The following is a 24,010-nucleotide window of genomic DNA, read 5'->3' as shown; positions in this document are numbered from 1 at the left end:
TCTCTGGTATAAACAGTGACTTTGTCAGGAACATGGGGGTCAAAGCCTGGACCTGATGAGGCAGAACTTCATTTCTGAGGCACTGGTTTGAGAATAGTAGTTAGGTTATAGTTATTGTCAGGCATTAACTGGTTATGGTGAAGTTTAGGGATAAGGTTTTTGCCAGGCTGTAAAAATAATGGAACTCAATGCTGTGTCTTAACAGGACTAGGTGCACAAACCTGTGTGTGTGCATTTGTGTCTCAGAGACGGTGACTTGTGTCTGCTTTGGTCTATCCATTACGGGGGAGGAAGGATTCAATTAAACCTGCTGTCTTTCCTTCCCTTTCTCTGTGTCTTTCTTCATAGGACTGCTGGGTGCCCATGTGTGTGTTATTAGAGCCACAGGCAGTAAACCCAATCAATACGAAATAGTTTAGAGAGGCAGATGCTTCTGTCCTCTGTTTAGGCCATCGGAGGAACACTGGCCTCTCAGCAACACATCAATCACAAGCCTTGTGTGTGTGTGTGTGTGATTGATCTGATTACCTTTGTACTTCAATGGGGAGTTCTTCTTTATACTGTATAACCGACACCTGTGATCCTGTGGTGTTTGTAGGGTTTTGTGCGTGTGTGTGTCATTGTGAGGTGAAATGTGTATTGACTCATCAAAATCATTGACCTTTACTGTACGCCTTCTTTCTGTAACACACTGCTGAGAAGTGAGAACAGGGTTTTATTCACTGTTGCAGTCATACTGCCTACACACTTAAACACCATAATGTCTCTGGTCAAAAGTAGGTCCAAACCTATCACATACCGACCTATGTTACTTTGAATAATTTAAAGAAAGAACGTCTTACTGTGAACTGCAAAACAGAGACTCTCTGGCTATGTGTTGCTGCTAAAGCTGCACACGTTTTTTATTCATGACACATTCACATCATGTTGTTGACATGTTGTCATGATGCAAAATCAAGAAAAAAAAATCAAATCTTCACCTCAGAGTCCGACAGTATCTGAGACCCACTTGGGTGAAAATAACAACACAAACAAAGTGTCCACAATTCCCCCCCCCACCATTGGCATCTTAATAAAATAGAACTGATTCAGTGAATTGAAATTTTTTTGCATCACGTCAAAAACAACCCAACATTTCCCTGTTCTCCCTTTCGCAGCCTGACATTGTCTGTGTCTTCCTACTACCTTGGTGTTAAAAGGCTTTAAAGGAGTTAAGGCGTAGCCCTCTCCATGGTAACACCATCTCCCATTCTCTCCCACACACACACACTCACAGATTTTCTTGCCTTCTCTCATCTCATAATTCTGCTCTACCCTGTGTACCCTCCCCCCTATATGCACTCCCTCTCCCCATACCCGCTCTCTGTCTTTTTCTCTCCTTCTCTCTCACGCACATTCAGTCGGCCTCTCCTGCTCTGGCCACTGGTCCACTGCTAATGCTGCACCACCCTCTGACAGCGAGATGTTCAGCCCAGCTTGTAAAGGATCTGCAGGGGAGCCGAGGTAAGGCTTTCACTGTTATTGCCTCTACTGTTGTTGCTGCTCCTGACATCAGCAGACTGGGAGCCAAAACGAGATGATGAGAAGAGCGCGAGTGTGTGTGAGAGTGAGAGAGAGAAGAGTGTGTTGTGTTATGTGTTATGTGAGGACTCTCCAGCTGCAGAGTGGAGCCTGTGCGAGTTGCAGGTTAGGACACTTGTGATCCACGTTCACACACACAGGAATAAGTGGAAATTCATTTCTGAGGTTCTTTATACTGTTGTAAACTTGAGGAAAATAATGATATGCGTCTGATACTGTGTTATATGGAGTCATAATGTATGTGTGTGTGCGAGTGTGTATGCGCTGTGAGAGCCAATGGGGGCATAGTGGTTCTTTAAATCCTGTAATGGTGTAGTATTTTGCGGTTCTGCTGCACTTTCTGTCAGATTGACACCATGTTGTGTTTAAATTTGGAGGGTGGGGGTGGTGAGTTAGGGTGGCTGCTATGAAGTTATTTTTTTTATGTTAATAACATTCCTACAAATGTGTTCTGAGCTATTTGTAATTTCAATGGTGAATGTCTTCATGCATGCATGAATTTTCCAAGATGTGTGTGTGAGTGGGTGGGTGGGTGTGTATGCGCCAGTGGGCATTCATGTTCATGTGCACATGCACTACAACACATAGAAAGTGCACTGAAAATGTGTGTGAGCAAAAGTCTCCCCGAGGAAACGTGCTCCCTGTGTACTGCATGCATCACAGAGCGAGAGGCAGTGGGAGTCAGAGAGTGTCATGTGTGAGTTTCCTCAGAGAAAGCGCTCCGTGTGTGTGTGTGTGTGTGTGTGTGTGTGTGTGTGTGTATTAGGACAGTCGTTCATTGAGCACAAGATGAATGTTTCCTCCATAAAGATAAAGATCTACTATAGCATCAAGCCTCTGTGTCTCAGAAAAGGATTGAAAAAGGATTGTTTGCAATAGTTCAAAAGGCAAAACATAAGTCTTTTCGGGGCTGCTGTCGAGACACGGCCGTGCCATCAGTCCATATCAAGGCTTATTCTTTCTTTGGCAACAAAAAAACAATTAGAATAATAATAAACAATTATTCTATTTCACTTATACACTTATACAAACATACTGATTGGTAGTATATTCATTTCTGCCAATAAACCCTCCTTAATGTGACACACTGGACCTTTGTGCAGTTTCTGTTTGACTGCAATAACATGTAACTCAACAAAGCGTCGGTGGATTTTCACTAAACATGGTGAGAATTAGACGTAAAATGACTGCAAATCACATCACATCACGTAGATTCCTGTTATTTCTGTGTGTCTTTACTGCTCTTTATGATGAGGATACGATGAGAGCGTCATGTCATTTGTTTAAGTTCATGAGAATGCTCTCAGAAATGTCTTGTACATGTAATGTTTTATTTAAATGGTTAAAATGTCAGTATAGTTCTATAAGATTTAAACGCCAAGGAGCTGTTGTGCAAACTGTAAAAAAAATAACCAAGTGTCTGTTACGTTGAAGCTGTTGCTGAATGGGTTCACACAATGCTGATTTAGCCTATCAGCTCTAATTCTGTCTGTGTTTCTCACTATAGCAGTGATTTGTTCTTGTGTCACTAAGCAACATTCCCCCACGTGCCTTCGCTCTCCTTTCCTCTTTTACCCATTATGTGCAGTAAACAACCTCAAAGTGGGGGTGAAAAAACATTAAAGGTTTGAAGTTTGTGGCTCGGGGACCCTGGTGTGTATTTAGAGATTAGAGGTAGAAATGATGGTGTATATAATTGGGATTTGCCTGAGGGGTATTGCTATTGTGGTTTAATTTAGAATATTAGTCAAACTCTAGTTTAATATTCTCTTTGTAATAGATTTATGAGGGATGGAACATTATGACTATCGTAATTCACCCTTTATTTGTTTTTCCTTATTATGTCATTATATTTATATATTATGTTTGTTGAATATGTTTTTTTCCCCTCACTTGACCATTTCCCTTTCTCTAAATACTTAACTTCCACCCTCCCTTCATTCTTTCTCCCCTGCGACGCCATACTTCCTTTACCTCACATGCTCCCCTCTGGTGACTGAATCTCATTTGCAGTGACATCTCCCTCGATCGTTACTGATACCTTAGCCAACCTTTGTTTGTCGTATCTGCAGTTCTCTCTTCTTTTATTTCCTTTTCTTTTTCTCCCCATTTATTGATTCCTAAACCAAATATTTTTTTTATCCACAATCAGTACCAACTTCTCCAGAGTCTGCCCATAAAATGAAATTCCGTGTGAGGAAATCGCCATGTTGTCGGTGCACGGCTGATTAAATGGTGATTGTGTGGGTGTGAGCGTTTGCAGTTGTCCCTGTGAGTGTTTTGTCATTGTGTTTTCAACATCATGGGTCTGTGAGTTATTTACACCCACAGCGCTGCAGTCAAGGGAATTGCATGAATTTCCAGTACGGTGTAAAAGTCTCAGGTCACCATTAGATTTGTCGTTTTAGCAATGCTATAGTGACCATTCAGTATTCAGTATTTTAAGACGCAGTAAATTGTTATTCTGGAAAAAATGGGCAAAAGCACTTAGTTACAGGACATTTTCTGGCTCTTTTGTGGAAATGGAAATACAGTATCTGCTGTTGAGGACTTTTTTGACTATAAGAATGAACGCTTCTGTACTTAGAGCATCCAAACTGCAATAGTGATGGAAGAATTATGCAGACTGCAGGGGAGACCATGTTGAAGAATAAACCACATTGCGTCATGGTCCGATATATGAACTTTTCATTAATCCAAATGCCAATAATCACATCATTTGACAGATATAAAAACTACAAAGCTGTTGGTGCACTGAGACTTTTGCACTTTTTTCACTGATCAATGTTGTGTGGAAGAGTGAGCAACCGGAGGCTGTGGGTGGAAGAGGTGCTGTATGTATGTGTGTGTGTGTGTGTATGTGTCACAGCTTGTTAATTTGAGTGCATGCACTGTGTGTGCACATGTGTCAGCATACACGCGTATATATCTGTGGGCTCATACGCAGGAGTGCACAGGGGTGTGAATTCTCTGATTCTGGATCTCTCTCCCTTCCGTCTCTGTGTGTGTGTGTGTGTGTGCGCGCGCGTGTGTGTGTGTGTGTGTGTGTATGTGTGTAGTATAGAAGACTTGGGTGTTCGAGTGGGCTTACTGTCACATTCACTAACATCCACCAACGGGCAGAATAACGTAATAATTATATGAATCTTTACTGTTCACAGATGCGGAAATGTGTCTATGGCTTTACAGGCGGACTTAAAAACAACACATCCCATGAATCACACACAAAAAAAAGGTTTCAATCTGAGTAGTTGAGGTGTGTGGGGGGGATAAAAATAGAGCTAACGAGAGAAAGGTATAGTGAGGAGTGAATGGTTTAAAATTAGAATCACAGAAGAAAGCAAAAATTGTGAACAAGGAATGAAAAAGGAAGAAGATTTTAGTATGTACACACTGTTGGTCCCAGCATTGGGGGGAGTGAAACATGAAGTTCTTAATTAATAAATCTTTTTTTATTATTATTATTTACCTATAGGTAATATACTATATACATTTTCATTTCACCTGCACTACATTTCATCCGTCCATTCTCTACTGCTTTATCCTCCACATGAGGGTCAGTTGCCGTGTGACTCTGCACTACATTTCAGAATAATGCAAATATTTGTCATTTTCACCACCTTACATTTATTTCATATGTACATAATCTATATCAAGAATGTACGAATGTTCTGTGACTGAGCAACTTGATTTCTTTATTGATTTGTGTGCATGCTTTTCAATTGTTGCCCTTGCCTCATCCAAAAGACACTGTTTTTTAATGGATGTTAAAATAGGGTCAATTTCACATTTTACTTAACAACATACAATAGATCACTAAATAACCAGTCACATAAGTTTAGTTTAAAAATGAAATGACTAAACCTACTATAATGTGGGTCATTTTTCTTTTTCTTCTTCTTGAGGTTGTATTATCACATTGAAGGCTGATAAAAACAGATTCTTTTTTATCAACAAAATGTGTCAGTGATCTGTCAGTGCCTTGTGTGCAATATATTTTATTGCCTTTAATCTCAAAGTGGTTTGATGCTGCAAACAATTACCTAATGTTTTCCCACAACCCTCAAATAGGTTGTGGAAGTGAAATATCTGCAGTATTACGCTCTGTTTGTCTTAATGAGTCACAACTGATGAACTGATGCATGGTTCTTATTAAGATCACAGTGGGAACATGCTGCACGTTCTCTCTCTCCCCCCTCCCTTTCTCTCTCTCTCTCTCACTCTCACTCTCCGCGTGTGTTTGTGTAAGAGAGTGTGCTGCTGTGTGTGTGTGTATCATTTTGGGTTTTATCACATTCAGAGCAGCAGATCGGTAACATTTCTTCCATTAAGTCATTGTCTTTTTTTCTCCAAACAAACAGGACTACATGCAAGTCTATCCATGAATATTTGATTATTCTTATATCCTAACATCAAAATCAGTTTAATTATGTGATTAAGATATCATGTATTCACAGTTGCATTCCAATATTTTATAACTGTTGTAATAATGTTCTCATTATGTTCTTGGTTCAAATGCAGTGGTCATAGTGGTTACACTGTGATCTTGTGCAGTAACTTCTATTTTTGCCATCAACAATGATATGATTGTGTTTTTGCCCACTTTCAAAGTAAAAGTGTCTGTTTTGACATATAGTTCACAACAAAGTCACATATATACAATGCAAAATGAATCTGTGAATAACAATGGAAATACAAATGGAATCAAAACATTAAATCAAAATAACATGCGGGAAATTGTAATTAAAACACTAGACAGGTTTATATGTCTAGTATTATTATAATAATAAAAAATATTGTTCACCATTGGTCAGTTTGGGACATTTTGCATTATACTTGGGCCACAATCTTTAGATTAGATTAAATGATAATCTCAATATAATCTTGTTTGTAATCATTGTTTTTGATGTTCCAAATGCAGGTTTGGTTCGTCTGTGTTTCTCAAGGCTCATCTGTGTGGGTTATAATAGATGTTGATGGATGTGGTTGAGACATGAGCCATTAAAACAACCTCATATGACTGAGTAACCTATTAGAGTCTCAGGCAGGTGTCTCACATTTGCCTGTGGTTTATATCTCCCCCCTGGGAATCTCTGCACTGACTAAGTACCTTATTAGATAGCAGGGAAATAGATGGGAGCAGTGGTGGTGGTGCAGGGGAACAGAAGTAATAAAGTAGGAAACATCTTATCTCTGGAGAAACTGTAGCACAAGTAGAATGGGAACTTGGCTTGTCAACCAGAGGGTTGCCGGTTTGAGTCCTCACTAGGTCAAAAAAGCATGGGTGCCTGCTGCTCCTAATTCTAGGAAGATTTCTCAAATCAAATGCAGAGAATGAATTTCCCTAAGGGTATAATTAAAGTGTTGTTACCAGCTTCATAGTTCATAAATGTTCTAAAATGACTGTATTGGACTAATATCAGTATTGGTTTGTGGCATATATTTAATTACGCAGATGATTATTGTCCTGTTTCACAAAGCAGCACTGGCATCAATTTACTGACCCTAAATAAGCATATTACGATACAGCAATGCTACAGCATAACAACTTTTCGGTAGGAAAGTTACACTGACATACACCCCCAAGCCTTCTTGTCATGAATCCAGTGGTAACACAAAATGTGGCTGTGAATACAAGTGGCACATTTCAGAACAATGTTGACGTGCTGTACTTGACAAGATGGACAAGAGTGTGAATCTTTACAAACTCTGGAAGCAACAAATCTTCCCAAGTCGTTAATTTACTGAAATAATATCAGAGCTGAAAAGGTGATAGAAGAGCATGGTCATCTGGTATGAAGGCAAATAATTGAACCTTGAAGCAAAGCAAGAGCAAGTAAGTATTTCTCTGTATCACAATGCTCCACGAAAGCAAATAATAATTCAGAGAAAAATATGAATACGCTCTGTTTATTGAAAATGTGGTGTTAGTGTCATCCTCGGCTCCTAGTGGCTCATAGAAAAGAATTTCATGGAAATGAGGTTTAAAGGGTGTTTACATGAGCAGGCACTGCATGAGGGTCATTCAAAATAAATATTTAGAATAATTCATACTGGAGCTTTTTGACTGATAATTAAACTGTAAACAATGTTGAAATGTGTTCATTAGAGACTTTAATCAGTTTTGTCATACTTACATACTTATTTCTCTTATCCTTGTGTCCAAATGATGAAGAAAACACAAACAAATATTATAATTCAATGTTGGATCCAGGATATACTATTTTTATTCTCATTTAATGTTCCTGTTCAGGTGACCATGTGTTTATGCAGTTCTGGTGTTTAACCACTGGGCGGCGCATTAGCAAAGGAAATACACAGGTAATTTCCAGGTAATGAGCAGCAGGTGTGGAAACTAGAGTCTGTGTGGCAGCGTTAAGAACTCTGTTTTCAAATGACTGGAGAATTAATGGTAAACCTCCATGGACTTAACTGTTTTCTACCTGTACTGAGGTGAGTACATGGGTCACTGTATTCAAAATACAAACGACGTATTGGTTGTGTGACGTCAGCAACCGGAGCTCTGTGAAAAACAAACAATAATAATAATAATAATGATAATGAATTTTATTTGTAATGCACTTTTTCTCAGAGACACTGGTCACCGTCGTTCACTTAAGAGTTATTAAATAACTCATGTACACAATGAAATGTTGAATGTTTGCCTAACCAATTCTAAATAATTGTATGTGTTACAGTAAAAAATAGTCAGAAATGTCAAAGTGGGTCCTCCCTTTAGTATGAAAAGAGACATTTCTGTTCCTTCTCCACTCTAATAAATTACTTTGAAATAAAACACAGAATTATGTAGACTTTGTCCTTCCATTTTTTGTGGAAAATTAATGAAATTAAAAGTAACCCACTTTGAAGTAAATAAGACAATATTTGGGGCTTCCCCTATTTCAAGCATACTTTTGTGGAGTTTTGGGAGGACACTGGATGTGACGCACAAAATGTTAAAACACTTTTATTTATTGCTTTGATCTCTAAAAATGGAGGTGTTGGAAAAAATAAAATAAATACAATTTAGAAAGGAGCCATTGCAGAGGGGCTGAATAGCCTTATGTGGCTCTAGAGCCGCAGGTTGCAGAGCCCTGGTTTAGGACCTTGGTTCTCAAACTGTGGTATGTGTACCACCAAAGTTGCTTCCTCTAGTGGTACTTGGAGGAAAATCAGAAATACTGCTCAACTGAAAATTCCAGGGTATGTGATCAGAGTGGAACTGAGGAATTTTGTGTAGAAAATGAAAAATAATAATAATACTACTTTGACCCTACTTCCTAGGCCTCACTTTTCAAACCAGAAGGTTACGTCCACCGTATTATATACCGTCTATGACAATGTCCACACAAGTTCTTCTCATTCGCCCCTCAGTATACAAAATGAATCATTTTGATTGAAAGACTCTACAACTTTCTATTCCAAAGAACACAGCATGAATTCTATGATGTGTATGATAGAGAACATATTTCACCTGTATGACAAGATGTTAACGGTCACTGTTTTTTTTAATACGTTTAAAAAAAAAAAAAAAAAAAAAAATAATAATAATAATAATAATATATATATATATATATATATATAATTTAGGTGAAGTCGTCCACTCTGTTCTACTCTGATTTCATACTGAAAGCCCATCAAATCATCAACTCATTCAGCCAAGGAGGGAGAGAGTGAGGAAATAATAATACATCACTGTGAAAGCTTTTGACCATAATCACTCAAAGGGCTTCAGAAGTGCTTGTTTGGCTTCTTTGATCACTAAGTACTTTTTTGAAATGATTACAAATAAAATCACAGCTCTTTTCATGGAAGAAAGGACCTGAGATCATTTAGAAAATGATGATATTCAAATCTGCAACCTCCTCGGGCCATTATTTTCTTAGTTAGTTTCTTTAATTCTGCCATCAAGCTTATTGTTTGTCTCTACACTGGACAGGCTAGCACACCAGCATTTCAAAACTGAATATTTTCAGTATCTTTAGGATTTCATTTACACTGTTTAAATATATGACTTAAATTCAAACATTTACCGTTAAGAACCTCAAATGTAAATATATATAAAATACAATAGTATGTCCTTAACATAGTATGTTACAGTACATTAAAATGAGCATCATAATGTACAATTGAACCGGGGCCATTCAAAGTATTTTACCTGAGCTGGAGGAAGTTAAATCTCATTGTCATTAAATCAGGTTGTCACTATACTGAAGAGCGACCTTTTTATACCTAGTACCACCTGAGAAAATATTGAGCTAAGTAACACCATTATGCAGCGAGAGATAAGGTGACGGTTAAAATTCCACTCCGGTCACAGAACAGTATTTCTGTTTTACCACCAGAGGAACCTCACAAACCACCAGGGGGAACATGTAGCACAGTTTGAGAACCATGGCAGTAGAGGACTGATAACTATAACTATAACACTGATCTACATGTTTACTAAAATAAAAAAAGAAAGAAACATATAGCTGGGAGAATTCAGCCTCTTATTCTGGAATCTTTAGTGTGAGACCAGATCCTCCTAAAAATATACACATCATGATACATGTGAGGGAACGGGGAAAGTGACGTTCTGGGGTTGCGGCAGTATGATTTGGGGGAGTCTCTGGCAGAAATTAAACTAAGATTCTTTCCTATACATTATAGTGACAGAGGTGAAGGGATAAGTTTTCAAATGGTTGCAATTTGCAACCTTACCACTCGATGTCACTAAATCCTAAACACTAATCCTGTATCACAGCTGTTACTGGATTAAAAATGACATTATGTGGCATGTTAATTAAACAGCCACAATTAACAAATAAACTATAAGATATTGTGAAGCACTGAAATGAATATGAATAACCTGCCTGACGTTTGAAACAAAAGCTTTGTGAAAACCTTTATCTGCATAATGTGTGTGAGTGAAACCTGTGAACTCTGCAGTGAAGAGGAAAGGTGTCAGGAAGGACACTCCCTTTGGTCAAACGTCTATATATCTATAAATATGTATGTGTGTGTGTGTAAGCTTTAGTCTGGCTGCAACACTGTTCAGCACTTAGTTTATTATAATATTGTACTGTGTATCACATGATTAGTTGTTTCATTCAGTCTTTGGGGAGATGGAACATTTTACATTAAACAATGCATTTTGAATATATAGTCAAACTCTACTTACATAAATCATGTCCAAATGAATGACCAGCATTTCAACATTTGGTTTGAAACACAGTCTCGGTGTCATCAGGCTGGAGTGGGTGTATTGTAATTGCTATGCCCTCTAGGCCACACCATTCAAGTTGTTTTTGCATGCTACTGTTTGAGTGCGACCTGTGGCGAGTGGGTATAAATCAGTGGACTTGCTGGGGGGACACGCGACACGCGCGAGGAACTGACCTTTTCCCCAAAAAATGTCAACACATTTCCAGAAACTGTGGCTCAGGTTTGTCAAAACCCTGAACACCAACTGAATAGAGTGAAAGTGCTTTGTGAAAACATTGAAACCTAATGAACAAATGTCACACCGTCATCTCTCATCTTTCAATTCAAAACACTGGCATCAAAGGTTGTTGTGTATGTCATGTATATTTTTCTTATTTTCTGGCATAAACCGTAAACACTGACCTTCTCATAGTCCTCATGGAGACCAAAATCTGGTTCTAATGAGGCAGAAGCTAATTGCTGAGGAACTGGTTAAATTTTAGGGCTAAGATTTGTTAGGTTAATGTTAGAGAGAGAGAGAGAGAGAGACTCTAACACTGACAGAATCAAATAGGAGATTGTGGTCCCTCCCTCCCTCCCTCCCTTGCTCCTCCCCTCAGCATAAGAGTATATACTTCAGTCTACCTGTTCATGCCAGTGAACCGCACTTAGTGAGTGTGTTCAAATGAAATCCAAACAGTGATAGTTGTTGCAGGGAAGTAGTTAGGAAACTGGTCAAGCGGCAAAGTAAAGAACAACAACATTGGAGAGGCACGTGGGGATCAAGTAAGTGAGACAAAGGAGGTGAAAAAAGAAGGCAAATAGAGACAAAACCAGTGAAAGAGGGAGAGAGAGAGAGAGAGAGAGAGGGGAGGGAAGTTAGGATACTGACAAAGTGCAGCAGTAGATAGTAAAGAGAGAAAGAGGGTGAGAAAGAGACTGAGCAGGACAAGCATCCACGGGAGAGAACGAGACAGACTGCGAAAAAAAAAGTTCACTCTGACAAGATGATGAGGAGGAGGAGAAGCATGACATTCAGTGGATTTGGATGGTATGTTTACTTTTCATTAGATATGTGTGTAGATGTGTGAGTGTGTGCATTTGTGTTATATGCACAGTAAATGCACATTCTTATGATAGTGCACATTATGAGCTTTTGTGCTTTCTCTCTCTCTCCCTCTCCCTCTCTCTCTCTCTCTCTACACCCGTGTGTGTGTGTGTGTTTGTGTGTTTGACAGAAATGTAAACTTTCCTTTTAAAAAGGAAGGATGGGTGGAGTGCTCTGTCACACCTCTAACCCTCACTAACACTGTGTGTGTGTGTGTGAGAATGTACAGTTTCACTCTGTGCTGTCTCCATTCAGAGAGGCTACAGTACAATCAAGTGTCTCCTTTGTCTCGCTCCCTGCTGTCTCTTGTGGTTGCAGTTGTCCATGTTGTGGGACCATGGACACACACACAGCTCTTACTGGTTATGTTTTCCCTGCTCTGTTGGTTCAGAAGAATTCCCAAGATGCAGTGCTGAAGAAGCTGCCAGGGAGCCCATTTAGTGCTAAATGCACTGACACACTTGGATGGAGTGTTTTTGTGCTGGCTCCCCTGCTGCTGGTGTTCTGACAGTGAAGCGCGGCTTCAGATCACTTAACCTCCCTGGCTGGGCTGAGGCTGCGTGTTCTGCCACACAGGCAGAAATAACCTAAAACAGAAAAAGCACAACAGCAGCACATTACTTTCAGCAGGGATAGGGGCCAGTCTGTGTGACAGTGATAAAAACCAAAGCAGTAAGACTTTTTCCATTGTTAGTTCATTCCTGACGAGGTGTAGACAAGAAGTTGACCTGCCTCTTTCTCACTGAAATGAAGCTGGAGGAGCTTTATTATCACCATCCTCATTACTCGTGGTATTTTTCCACCCCTGCATCACCAGTAGAAATATGACGTCACAATCAAAACATGTTGGAGGAAGAGGAAAACACCGCAAAAATGAGGCTTAGTGGGAGTCATACAGTTGGTTGCTATTGGAGTCCCTACTGCTTTAATATTTACTGCTGTTTGTTAAATCTGTCTACATTTTAAAGTCCTATCACAGTCTAAGTTTTTGGAGGATCCTTTTAAAGTTCCAGTGTTAGAATTATTGACATTTAATGGTGCGACCTCACAAGGACTCCTCCACTCACCTCTCCCTTTAGAGTGTCTGTGAAACCTCGTTTTTCTTTGTTTATTCATCGGCTTTATGTGGGTAAAACCACTCACCATCTGTGTAGTAGGGATGTTGTAGAAACATGCCAGCATTTGGAAAGCAAAGTGTCCAGATCTCTGAAAACCAAATTGATTTAAAGGGATACAAACATAGTCACGGGTAGAATATTGAATATTGAACACAGTCGACCTGTAACAGATCATCAACAAAATATAGAGTTTCAAAGAGTGAGTTTTCAATGTCTGAACAAGGGAAGCATGTGATTCTGTTGGTTACAGAAGATCCAAAGCTAATATCATGCTCCAATGAATGTGACCATAGGCAAAATGTCATTAAACTGCAAAGTGTTACGTGTTGTCATTCTTTGAATAGTTTGAGTAGTTTTAAAATGGGGGATGCAGGGACAATCAAAGTCTCTTAGGGGTTAAATCTTGCCTGATTTTGGATTTTATTACTTGGCATACTTGGCATTGAAAGCCCATGATTATCAATCAATCTAAAGACTTGCAGCGTTTGTTGTTGTGTTACATGGACACATGAATGGCTCAATCAGATGGTGAGCTGTGTAAACACCTGTGTGCAGATACATAAGTGAAAATGTGGAACTGAGTCTGAGGAGGAAGGCTATTTGTGAAAAAAAGAAACAAAGATTGATCTGTGTGATGAGTCAGGCTGAAGGTGGGCGGTATATTTGCTGAACTACTCAGAAACAAATCCTTTGAGGGCACAGGCGGTGTCTACACTAAAAATGAGAGAGTAACATTTGTTATGGTGCAGCAGCATGAGCTGTCGCTACAGCAGAACAGCAATTATCCACTGCAAACCCTGGCAGTTGACTTACTGCAGTTGTGTTAAATGGGATGTTTTATAAATGTATCGTGTAAACTGATGATCCAGAAATGTGACTAACCTCTTCATGATTTCTAACATATCACGTTGTCTGAAATGTGCTGTTTTCCTCACTCTGCGGTTTTACTGATACCATTCAGGAATGCTGGAAGACATTCAAATAATATTTAAAACCTATGGTTTGGCTGCTGGCGTGGTAAAAAATAGATCATGCAAAAGTGTTTATACACTGTGTGGGTTTTTTTTTTTTTAGATAAATGTGTACATTTGCATCAAATACTTTAGATTAGCAACCGTTCCGCACAGCTCAGTCTCTAAAATGATTAAAGAATTAATGTTCTAATCTCCGAGTTGGGCATGAGAGCACTGGAAAACAAGCACTGAAACACTCATGAATAGCATGTGTACTGACTCCCTTGCAAATGTGTTAAAACAAACAAAAAAGCTGTATTACAGATGCTCATTCAAAAAGGGAACTCTCAATTATCAGTGTTATTTTCTGTGTGATTGTGAATCCAACCCCTCAGTTGTTTAGGGATTTTGGTTAAGTTGGTGGATGTTTCCTCATTTTCAAAGAATTGTGCAATTTATTTAGCAGTAAAGATTCTGATGTGTGATTTAAGTGTTCCTTTATTGTTTTTCCTTTTAGCTTAATGGGCCTCACAGACCCTCCACAATTATTAACAGTCAACAGCAACTGAACTGAAAAGAATTTTACTGGCTCTGATTTTCCATGTTTTGGGTATAAACAGTATGTAGTGAAGCATGCCACCCCTATAAACAGTGAGATCTGTTATAACCGGTCTGAGCAGCTCTTTACCACTGACTTTTCAATGACACCAACCCAGGCTCAATTATGTTAACTTGTGTTGTTACCTCACAGAGATGTGAGAAACTTTATGAAACACAGTCAAGTCTAGACGTCATGTCTGGTTAAAGGATGCAAATTGAATTGAAGTCACACAGTTCAGCCTTGTTTTTATACGAGCAGAGAATATTGTTGTTTCTTGCAGTCTGAGAGTGACAGGCCTTTGAGATGTTAATCTTTAGCCTTCAATCTTTTTCACTTCAGTGTGGCTATAAAGAAGTGAGGGCTGTCCTGCATACAAGAAAGACTATGCACACAGAGTGCTTGCACCAGAGCACACAGTTCATACAGTACATCATTTAATACATCATGTTGTTCAGCGCTGCGTGTACTATATCATACAATACGCATAACAGTGCGTGCAGTAAAACATATGATACTGATAATCAATTAGTTTGAGTGCTCTTTTTTAATAATTAAAACAAATTATCTGATGTTTCAGCTTCTTCAATGTGAATATTTTCTCGTGTCTTTGCTCCATATGACAAAGAAAGCACTTAGTACTTTCAGACCTAATACACAGCATACACTATACACAGTAAATCATCATTTTCCCAGGGCAAGACACACAGAAGCGTATTACCACTGTTTTCCGCACCACATAAACCTCAGCAGACCAACTCTACCATGCAGAGATGAAATCATGAATCTCACGGTGGCTCACCATGTCGATTTGCTGTCTTACAATGCTCATATCCATCTTTCTATAAAGCTAAATTGCTTGGTGCAAGTATTTGAAACTGCTGTTTCAGAGAAGAATTGTTGCAGATATGTAATAACATTTTCTCTCTCTCTCTTTCTGTGTGTCTCCATCCTTCTCTCGTTCCTCTCCAGGGTTGAAAAATCCACACTGGCTTCACTGAAAACTCGGTAAGTTGCTCTTTAAATCCAAATGAATATTCATGCCAGACAAAAGTTAATATCTAATCTTAGTTAGTCAGTCAAGGCCAATCGTGTGTGTGTGTAATGTGTGTTAAGAAAATACCTGGGAAACACTGATGTGTAACTGCCTGCTCTGCTCTAATGGAGAAAGATGACACATCTGAGAATACACTAATTCATACACACTGTACATAATAAAGGACATTACGTTAATGTAACGTTGTTCATGTTGAACAAGTTGAACAAAGGTGCATCGTTTCACACTCACTACTTGTTTCTCTGTCAGATCTCAGATTCCTCCTTTCTCCTCACTGTCTCGGAGGAAAACAAACAATGTTCAGCTTTTTCCGTATTCCTTGTTTTCGCTCCTGATCGAGGCACTGGTTTCAGAGCTGGAGATCCTGTGAGCTCGTTGTCTTTGTCACATGCTCAACAATGACTTTGGCTCAGATGTTCTCACAGGGTTTGACAAAGTATAACAGTCTATCAGTAAATGATTATCACCATGTTGTTCACTGTTATATCATTCTCTATGCACTTGAAGTCAAGAAGCATATATGCAGGTGGAAAGTAATTAATTACATTTACTCGCAATACTATTATTAAGTAGGTTTTACTTACTTACTTACTTACTTTACTGTACTTTTTAAAATTTGGACAGGTGAAGGATGAGGACAGGTGAGGGATGAGGACAAATGAATGACGAGGACAAGTAAGGGATGAGGATGGGTGAAGGATGAGGAGAGGTGAGGGACGAGGACAGGTGAGGGAAGAGGACAGGTAAAGGATGGGGACAGGTGAGGGATGAGGACAGGTGTAGGATGAGGACAAGTGAGGGATGAGGATAGGTGAAGGATGCGGACAGGTGAAGGATGAGGGCAGGTGAAGGATGGGGACAGGTGAGGGAAGGGGACAGGTGTAGGATGAGGACAAATGAATGAAAAGGACAGGTGAGGGATGAGGACAGGTGAGGGACGAGGACAGGTGAGGGAAGAGGACAGGTGAAGGATGGGGACAGGTGAATTGGCGTTAATTAAGGTCTCTGAGTGAGTGACATTTGTGACCTTTGACACATTTTGACTGATACATTAGATTTGTGTCCCCTTGTCCTTTTGCACAACACAAGAAAGAACACCAACTGTGTTTAAAAAAAGTTACTTAGTAACTTAAATTTTAAACAAGCTACTTTTAACTTAAGGACATTTTTAGTCCAGTATTATATACCACTATTGACTGAAAACCTGCTTTGGTCGTACAACTGCTGACACGACCTGTAATAGCTGCAGTAAACTATCTGGTAACTCAGCGTTCTTCCTCCATTTGCTTTGTTGATGCTTGATTCATTTTTCACTCTCACTTGTTTTGGAAACAAGAGCATCTGATGTCCAACACATCATTTGAATTTTGCTCTTCTTTTCAAAGCTGTAAGCGGAGACGATAGTGTTGACATGTTGATTGATGTGGGGTTTATTTATGACTGGGTTGTATCATTTGAGGAGGGAAAACAAAATCAGAACAATAACAGAGATATGCTGTCTGTATATCAGCTTACTGGTAGAATTAAATCAGGGTAGGAACCGAAAGCCGTTGTGAATATTATTTGTTCGACTGCACTGTACCTGCTTCATGTGATATTCTTTGAGAACGTTTTGTTGAAACAAACCACTGGCAAAGCCCCCTAATGGAGGTTGCCGTAGTGATGAGATGTGAAGGGCCTCTGCATGTGTGTCTTTGTCTGCTGGTCCGTTTATTTTAAATCTGTCTGGAGCTACACACTTCAAATCCAAGCACAGGGGCTCATGCGGACACAACCAAAGAGGCAATAATCTCGCCTTCACTCTCTAAATCATTTTGTTTTGTCCACCTATAATTTGTAATTTCCTTCAGAAAGTCAACTTGTTTTAACTTTTTGGGTGCGATTTACATTTTTAAATGATCAATACATCTTATATATACACTGTGGCAGTTCTATCATCTTAATAATAATAACACATTACAAACAAAATGCCCTAAAAATATAGTTGTTTGCTATGTAGTAGCCAGATATGTTATAGATATGGGGCATTTCCTGGATTTGTACAGCTAAAGAAGAAGATTATTTATGTTCAAAGATGTTTTTGTATATGTAGTGAAAGAAAAATATGGTCACACACACACACACAGTGTCTCCCACTGTCCTTGGCCAGGTGTCATTAGACTGGCTGCTGTCGAGTGGCTCTGAATATGAATGAGTGAGTCGTGACTCTGCGGCCTGAGCTGCTCCTCTGCCCAGACAGGGTGCATGTGTGCGTGCGTGTGTGTATGGATGTAAGAAAACCACCTAGTTAAGAAGGAGAGAAGCAGAGACATCAGTGGATTCATGTTTACTGATAAAGCCTCATCCCTTTGTGCCAAATAAATCCAGGATAAAATCATATCTGTTCTCATGACTGAGCTGTTTAAGCTTCATATAACTTTATGTTTTATTTTTTCGCTGCACTGTACATATTTTCATTTTCAAGTCATTTATATCATATTCTGTGGACTAACTTTTTGTTTTCTTTCTCTCTTTTTATTTTATCGTACTCTGTTTTCATTTGTTTTTATGTAAAGTGCGTTGAGTTGCGTTCTCCCCGTGTGCGCGTGGGTTGTCTCCGGGTTCTCGGGTTTCCTCCCACAGTCCAAAAACATGTGTGAAAGAAATTCTTGAGTCATCAGTGTTGAGTAAATCATATCTTTACTGCATGCATGGATTTCTGCATGGAGGAGAGACACTGTCACCAAGGACGGTCTAAAATGGTCTCTCCCCTTCCTCCAAAAAGCTTCACCACTTATACAGAAACATCAAAGTAAAACAACAACAGACACAAGAAACAACGTTTATGACCCCCTGAGATGTCACCTAATGTTTACGACGAATAACAGATGCCATTTGTTGAAACCCTAAGTTGACCTTTCCTGATCATACACTTTCTCGAGCCTCCATTCACAGCTTGACTGTTAGTTGTTGTCTTTAGAACATTACAGGACGCAAGAAGAAAACCAGTTATTTCCCACATTCCTCCCTTTTGACACAAAGTGTCAACATATATTTGGGAAATCACATGGTCTCATCAACTAACTCTTTCTATGACTACACATGGCAAACATATTAGTATAGGTTAACTATTAATTCTCAGTACGTAACAAGAAAAAATAAAACAACACCAAAAAAACCCAAAACAAAACAATTCTATTCATACTATCTCTTCATCTGAATTATCTCACTATATGGTTTCCTGAGGCCTATTCTGAAATGTGACACACATTCAATTCACAATCGTTATTTTGTTCACAAGGTACTTTCACATACAATGGTGTTCTGTCACCTCCAAGTACTCCACCTATACACAGAAGCTTGCATACAAGTGAGTGCACACAAAAAAGTACAACAACAACAAAAAGTTATACAAAACACAATTAGCACAGGGATACACACATGAACAATCATTTCATCCCAGGGACCAAATTTTTTATTTAACGATCTGTTGAAAGTAAAACCTTATTTCGTTCAGCGTGCAGAACGTGTGTCCAAATATTCGCTATTGTAAAGTTTCCCATCCACCACATGTAGCCATGACAAGATCCTTGAGGCTAAGATGATCGTATGCCTCATTTTCTGCGTCGATGCCAGAGTGAGCTGCAAAAACAGTTTCCATACGAGTGCGGTAGTCAGCTGCTAACTCACCCTCCTTTTGTTTTGTGTTGTGGATCTCTGACCAACACACTCTTAAGGGGAAAGCAGCACGCACAGTTTCAGCCAGGTTGACCATCATGTCGTTGAACCGCACTGATTCAATGGCTGGGGATGTCGACCAGTTGGCCGGTCGGATGTTGGCCCATCTGAGTTTAAAACACCTCCGACACACAGCTTCTACCTCGTCTTCATCTGTTGGCCGTGGCTGTGGATTTGGGAATGTCAACATAGGCATCTGGTGCACGTTTCCTTTGTCCCCTTGACTCCAGAGCCAGTAGTCAAAAGAAGCTGCTAATGGAGAGGAGACATGTCTGGGAAAGGCAATGTTAGCTGGTTGAGTCGTAATATCAGTCCCTTTGTTTTCCCTCATAGATGTTGGAAGGGTTTACAGATCAGGGTACAGCTTTGGCTTCTTCTCCTTCTCCCCTTCAGAGTCCTTTTGGGATTCAGCTGTAGGTGATTGTCCTGCTGTTTGTCTTTGAGGGAGGTGGGGGTGCAGACACGGGGGGGAACATATGGTGGAGGCAGATTCACTTCTCTGGCCCTACGTCTCTGTCTTTCCTTCTTTTTGCCACCTTCTTCTTTACTTTCTTTTCCTTTCTCTCTTACCCTACACCTTTACAAACAATCAGTACTTAATGTGCCTATTATAGGAAACACTTCCTCGGTCAAATGGTGCCAGAGTGGAACGTCTCCAACAACACTTTTACCCCATTTCTCTTTTTTATTTACTTAATATGTTAATAGCCTAACGCTCATGCTATAATAACTTCAACTAAAAAATAAAAAACTCAAACAAACTTCACAGCCTGCAATGACCCCATATCAAAAATAGCTTTTCCTCTTCAACACAAGCTCTAAAAACTGATCTTATGTCCACACATACATAAAACAACACAAAACAATACAAGACAACACATAAACCAAATTTCTAAATTTTACTCAGTCCCAATTTTAAATTTATGTTGACTTTAAAATAAATCCTAGGTTTAACACCTTTTTTCTTAAAAAAAATTTCCTCTTCTTCTCACAGAACAACACAAAACAATACAAGACAACACATAGTCCAAATTTAAATTTTACTAAGTCCCAATTGTAAAAATATATGTAGACTTTAAAAGAAACTTAAATTTAACACTTTTCCCTTTTTTTTTAACATTTGCTCTTCTTCTCTTTAACTTTTTTATAATTTCTATGCTCAATTTTCACTTAGTAGAAGAATACCATGTCTTACAGTTTCTTTCGAAATCTGGCACCGTATATTCAACTTACTGTTGTTACTTATTGGCTGAATTTATTTTTTTATTTATTTTTTTTTATTTTAATTCAGAGCTTCAATTCCACACAGGAATTAAATGAAGCTAGTCTCCAAATCACACAGGAATTATATGGAGACGGTCTCGGTTACCACAAAGGAATTACACCAGACCTCGATATTCAACCACACAGGAATTATAGAATATCTTGATAGCCTACCACACAGGAATTACAACTATCTACCTAGGTGTCTAGTCTTCAAAACCACACAGGAATTATATGAAGACGGTCTCCAAACCACACAGGAATTATATGGAGACGGTCACGGTTAACACAAAGGAATTACACCGGACCTCGATATTCAACCACACAGGAATTATAGAATATCTCGACAGTCTACCACAAAGGAATTACAACTGTCTACCTAGGTTTCTAGTCTTCAAAACCACACAGGAATTATATGAAGACGGTCTCGGTTACCACAAAGGAATTACACCGGACCTCGATATTCAACCACACAGGAATTATAGAATATCTCGACAGTCTACCACAAAGGAATTATAACTGTCTACCTGAAAATGATTTAAAAAACACCGTACTCACTTTTTAAATAGATGGAGCGTCCGCTGGTCAGCACCCGTTTCTGACATCAAGCAAATTCCTGTCCTCCTTTGTGGAGCGGAATTTTTCCTTACCAGTAATAACCTTCAGTCAGAACCCAGGCCCTGAGCATTGGAGCGTCCATCCCATCCTCGTCGCCAAAATGTGAAAGAAATTCTTGAGTCATCAGTGTTGAGTAAATCATATCTTTACTGCATGCATGGATTTCTGCATGGAGGAGAGACACTGTCACCAAGGACGGTCTAAAATGGTCTCTCCCCTTCCTCCAAAAAGCTTCACCACTTATACAGAAACATCAAAGTAAAACAACAACAGACACAAGAAACAACGTTTATGACCCCCTTAGATGTCACCTAATGTTTACGACGAATAACAGATGCCATTTGTTGAAACCCTAAGTTGACCCTTCCTTATCATACACTTTCCAGAGCCTCCATTCACAGCTTGACTGTTAGTTGTTGTCTTTAGAACATTACAGGACGCAAGAAGAAAACCAGTTATTTCCCACACATGCAATATGGGGATTGGACAAATTGGACACTAAATTGACCATAGGTGTGACTGTTAGAGTGAATGGTTGTTTGTTTCTCTGTGGTCCTGTGATGAACTGGCGATTTGTCCAGTGTGCAGCCCCTTATCAACCTATGCCATCTTAAATTGACACCAGCGACCCTCACATGGAGGATAAAGCGGTAGAAGATGGATGTTGAGTTGCCCCTGTGTATGAAATGTGCTACAATTTGTGCTCGACAAATAGAGCTGCATTGTCTTGCCTAATAATACACACCGTGACATTGGATGAGTCTCAAGTCTAATTTACAAAGCTGTAATCATATGTAGAGTCATACAAACCCATGTATGTACTCAGAACAGGGACAGAATCCTCCTCTTCTTCACCACTACCTTCAGCTTCTTCTCACATCCTGATTCATTTTCTGCCACAGCAACAGCTGATCACCATTTCTCCGCCTCCTCTGCGCTTGTCTAAACCTCCTTGACTACATCCATTTTCTTTTTTTTCTTCTTTCTTTTTTTTATTTTAAAGCTAAGCTTATTAAGGTAATTTTCCTAAATGTGTAGCCCTCAAATCCTCCCTTGGTAGCTCAGAACATCCACATCCTAACACTGACACACACACACACACGCACAAACTAAATGTGCATGTTCAATGCTGAAGGGGCCAATGTTTGCTAATAGAATAAACCTCTTTTGAGAGTATACTATCCTTCATTTATGATACATTGAGAGCTTTTAGAAAACATTAAAGTCTGAAGTTGAAGAAAATGTGGGACTTGAAGACAAACAGGAGAGTCATTACTTTTAATCATTTTAACCCCCGTTGCATTGGTTACTCATCTAAATCATTAGTTCTACAGTCTAATACAGCTTTTCATATTCCTCAATTTATTTTAGCATTAAGTCCCCTGTTGACTTAATAGTTGGTCGTCTAAACTCATGGGCTGGAATCATTTGGGAAAATAATATAGCCACACAGAGAGGAGAAAACAACTGCCCTCAGTCCATGGTTTTTATTCCTCCTTTCGCCTCTCCTTTTCTTCTCACTCTATCATTAATCCACAGTCCCTCTCTCCCCTGCTCATGGTTACTAAAAAGAGATCTCTCCACCTTCTCAGTTCAAACAACGCCTCACTAATAACTGCATAATCAAACCCTCGTGTGTGTGTGTGTGTGTGTGTGCGCGTGTGTGAATAAGTATTATAAGTAGGCCGTCAGGTTATAATAGAGTGAGAGGGATGAAACACACACAAGAAGAGGGGGAGAGGTTTCATCTGCTCTGTGTTTTAATCCTGTGAGACGATGCCCCGCAAACTGTGGTGAGTTACCTCTGCTTGCCTTGTGTGTAATTTTACAATATCCACATTTGTATCTTACAGTTAAAGTTTGTTAGAGAAAGTGAGGTTGGGTGTGTCATTACTGCTGTTTACTATTTAAATTTCATGAAATACATAAGAAATGATGCTGCATTTGAACATTTTGTAATAAAACACTTTTCCTTATACTAAGAGCTGAATATATAACAATCTCATATTAAAGATTAGAACCACAGATTATTGAAATGTTATCTAAATTCTGATTGGGCCTCTGAGGCACAGACTTTTGAATCATTGTGTCATGTAACTTTGAGGTGCTGTTTGTTAAGTCCTGTCACTTTTTTGGTAATGGAAGGGATGGATCTACTGTAAATAAGGAAATAAACAATGGCAGTTTGAAATGTACCAGTGAAGGATAATGGTGCATGGAGTAGCAGCGGGTAATAACAGTGTCGTTGTGCTTTGCCTTTGTTACTTCAGGATATTCAATCATAAAGCTCTTCTGTCCATCACAGTGTCAGATACAGATCAGGTGATTGCTTTGTTCTGTGTCAGGAGGACACATGCTGCACGTTGGCTTTCTGACAACAGTCTTAAGAACGTATCATTCTGGTTCTGAACCTGTGCCGCTAATTCCTGTTGTTTTTCTAAACGGTGTATTTAGCAAATAACAAATAACTTGTTTCTCAGGCTCAGCCACAGATCGTTTTACAGGCTGGATTTTTAATCCCACCAACTGTCTGCCTGACATGTGAATGTGTGTAAACGAATGTGTGTGTGTGTGTGTGACACCGAATGAGGGAGCGAGTCAGCTGCTTACTGCTGTTGATTAGACGCTGATACTCGTCATACATTATTTCTGTCCTCCACGGGTGCCTCCCCCACTGTCGTCTGTGTCTGCTCCTCACGGCTGCCTCGTTCCACTCACTTCAAACAGAGCAGCTGCTCACATCTGAGAGCATCGTCCTCTCTGACACATCGATCGCAGCTCTGTGATGTGGACTCTCATGCACCTGTGGTG

General features: G+C 39.4%; 1 protein-coding gene across 1 annotated transcript in view; it reads left to right on the top strand.

Moving 5' to 3' along the window:
- The first annotated feature begins 11,439 nt into the window (after window positions 1-11,439).
- rap1gap2a (RAP1 GTPase activating protein 2a) overlaps window positions 11,440-24,010 on the top strand; it is a 74,804-nt gene continuing 62,233 nt past the window's right edge. Inside the window, exons 1-2 of the mRNA XM_058634798.1 lie at window positions 11,440-11,818; window positions 15,517-15,552. Of these exons, the coding sequence (XP_058490781.1) occupies window positions 11,775-11,818; window positions 15,517-15,552 (80 nt within the window). The 5' untranslated portion in view covers window positions 11,440-11,774. The remainder of the gene's footprint in view (window positions 11,819-15,516; window positions 15,553-24,010) is intronic.

This window comes from Solea solea, chromosome 7 (genome assembly GCF_958295425.1).
Source record: "Solea solea chromosome 7, fSolSol10.1, whole genome shotgun sequence".
In the NCBI taxonomy this organism is placed as follows: Eukaryota; Metazoa; Chordata; class Actinopteri; order Pleuronectiformes; family Soleidae; genus Solea; species Solea solea.
Note: the sequence above shows the minus strand (reverse complement) of the source record. Positions and strands in the feature narration are given on the sequence as shown.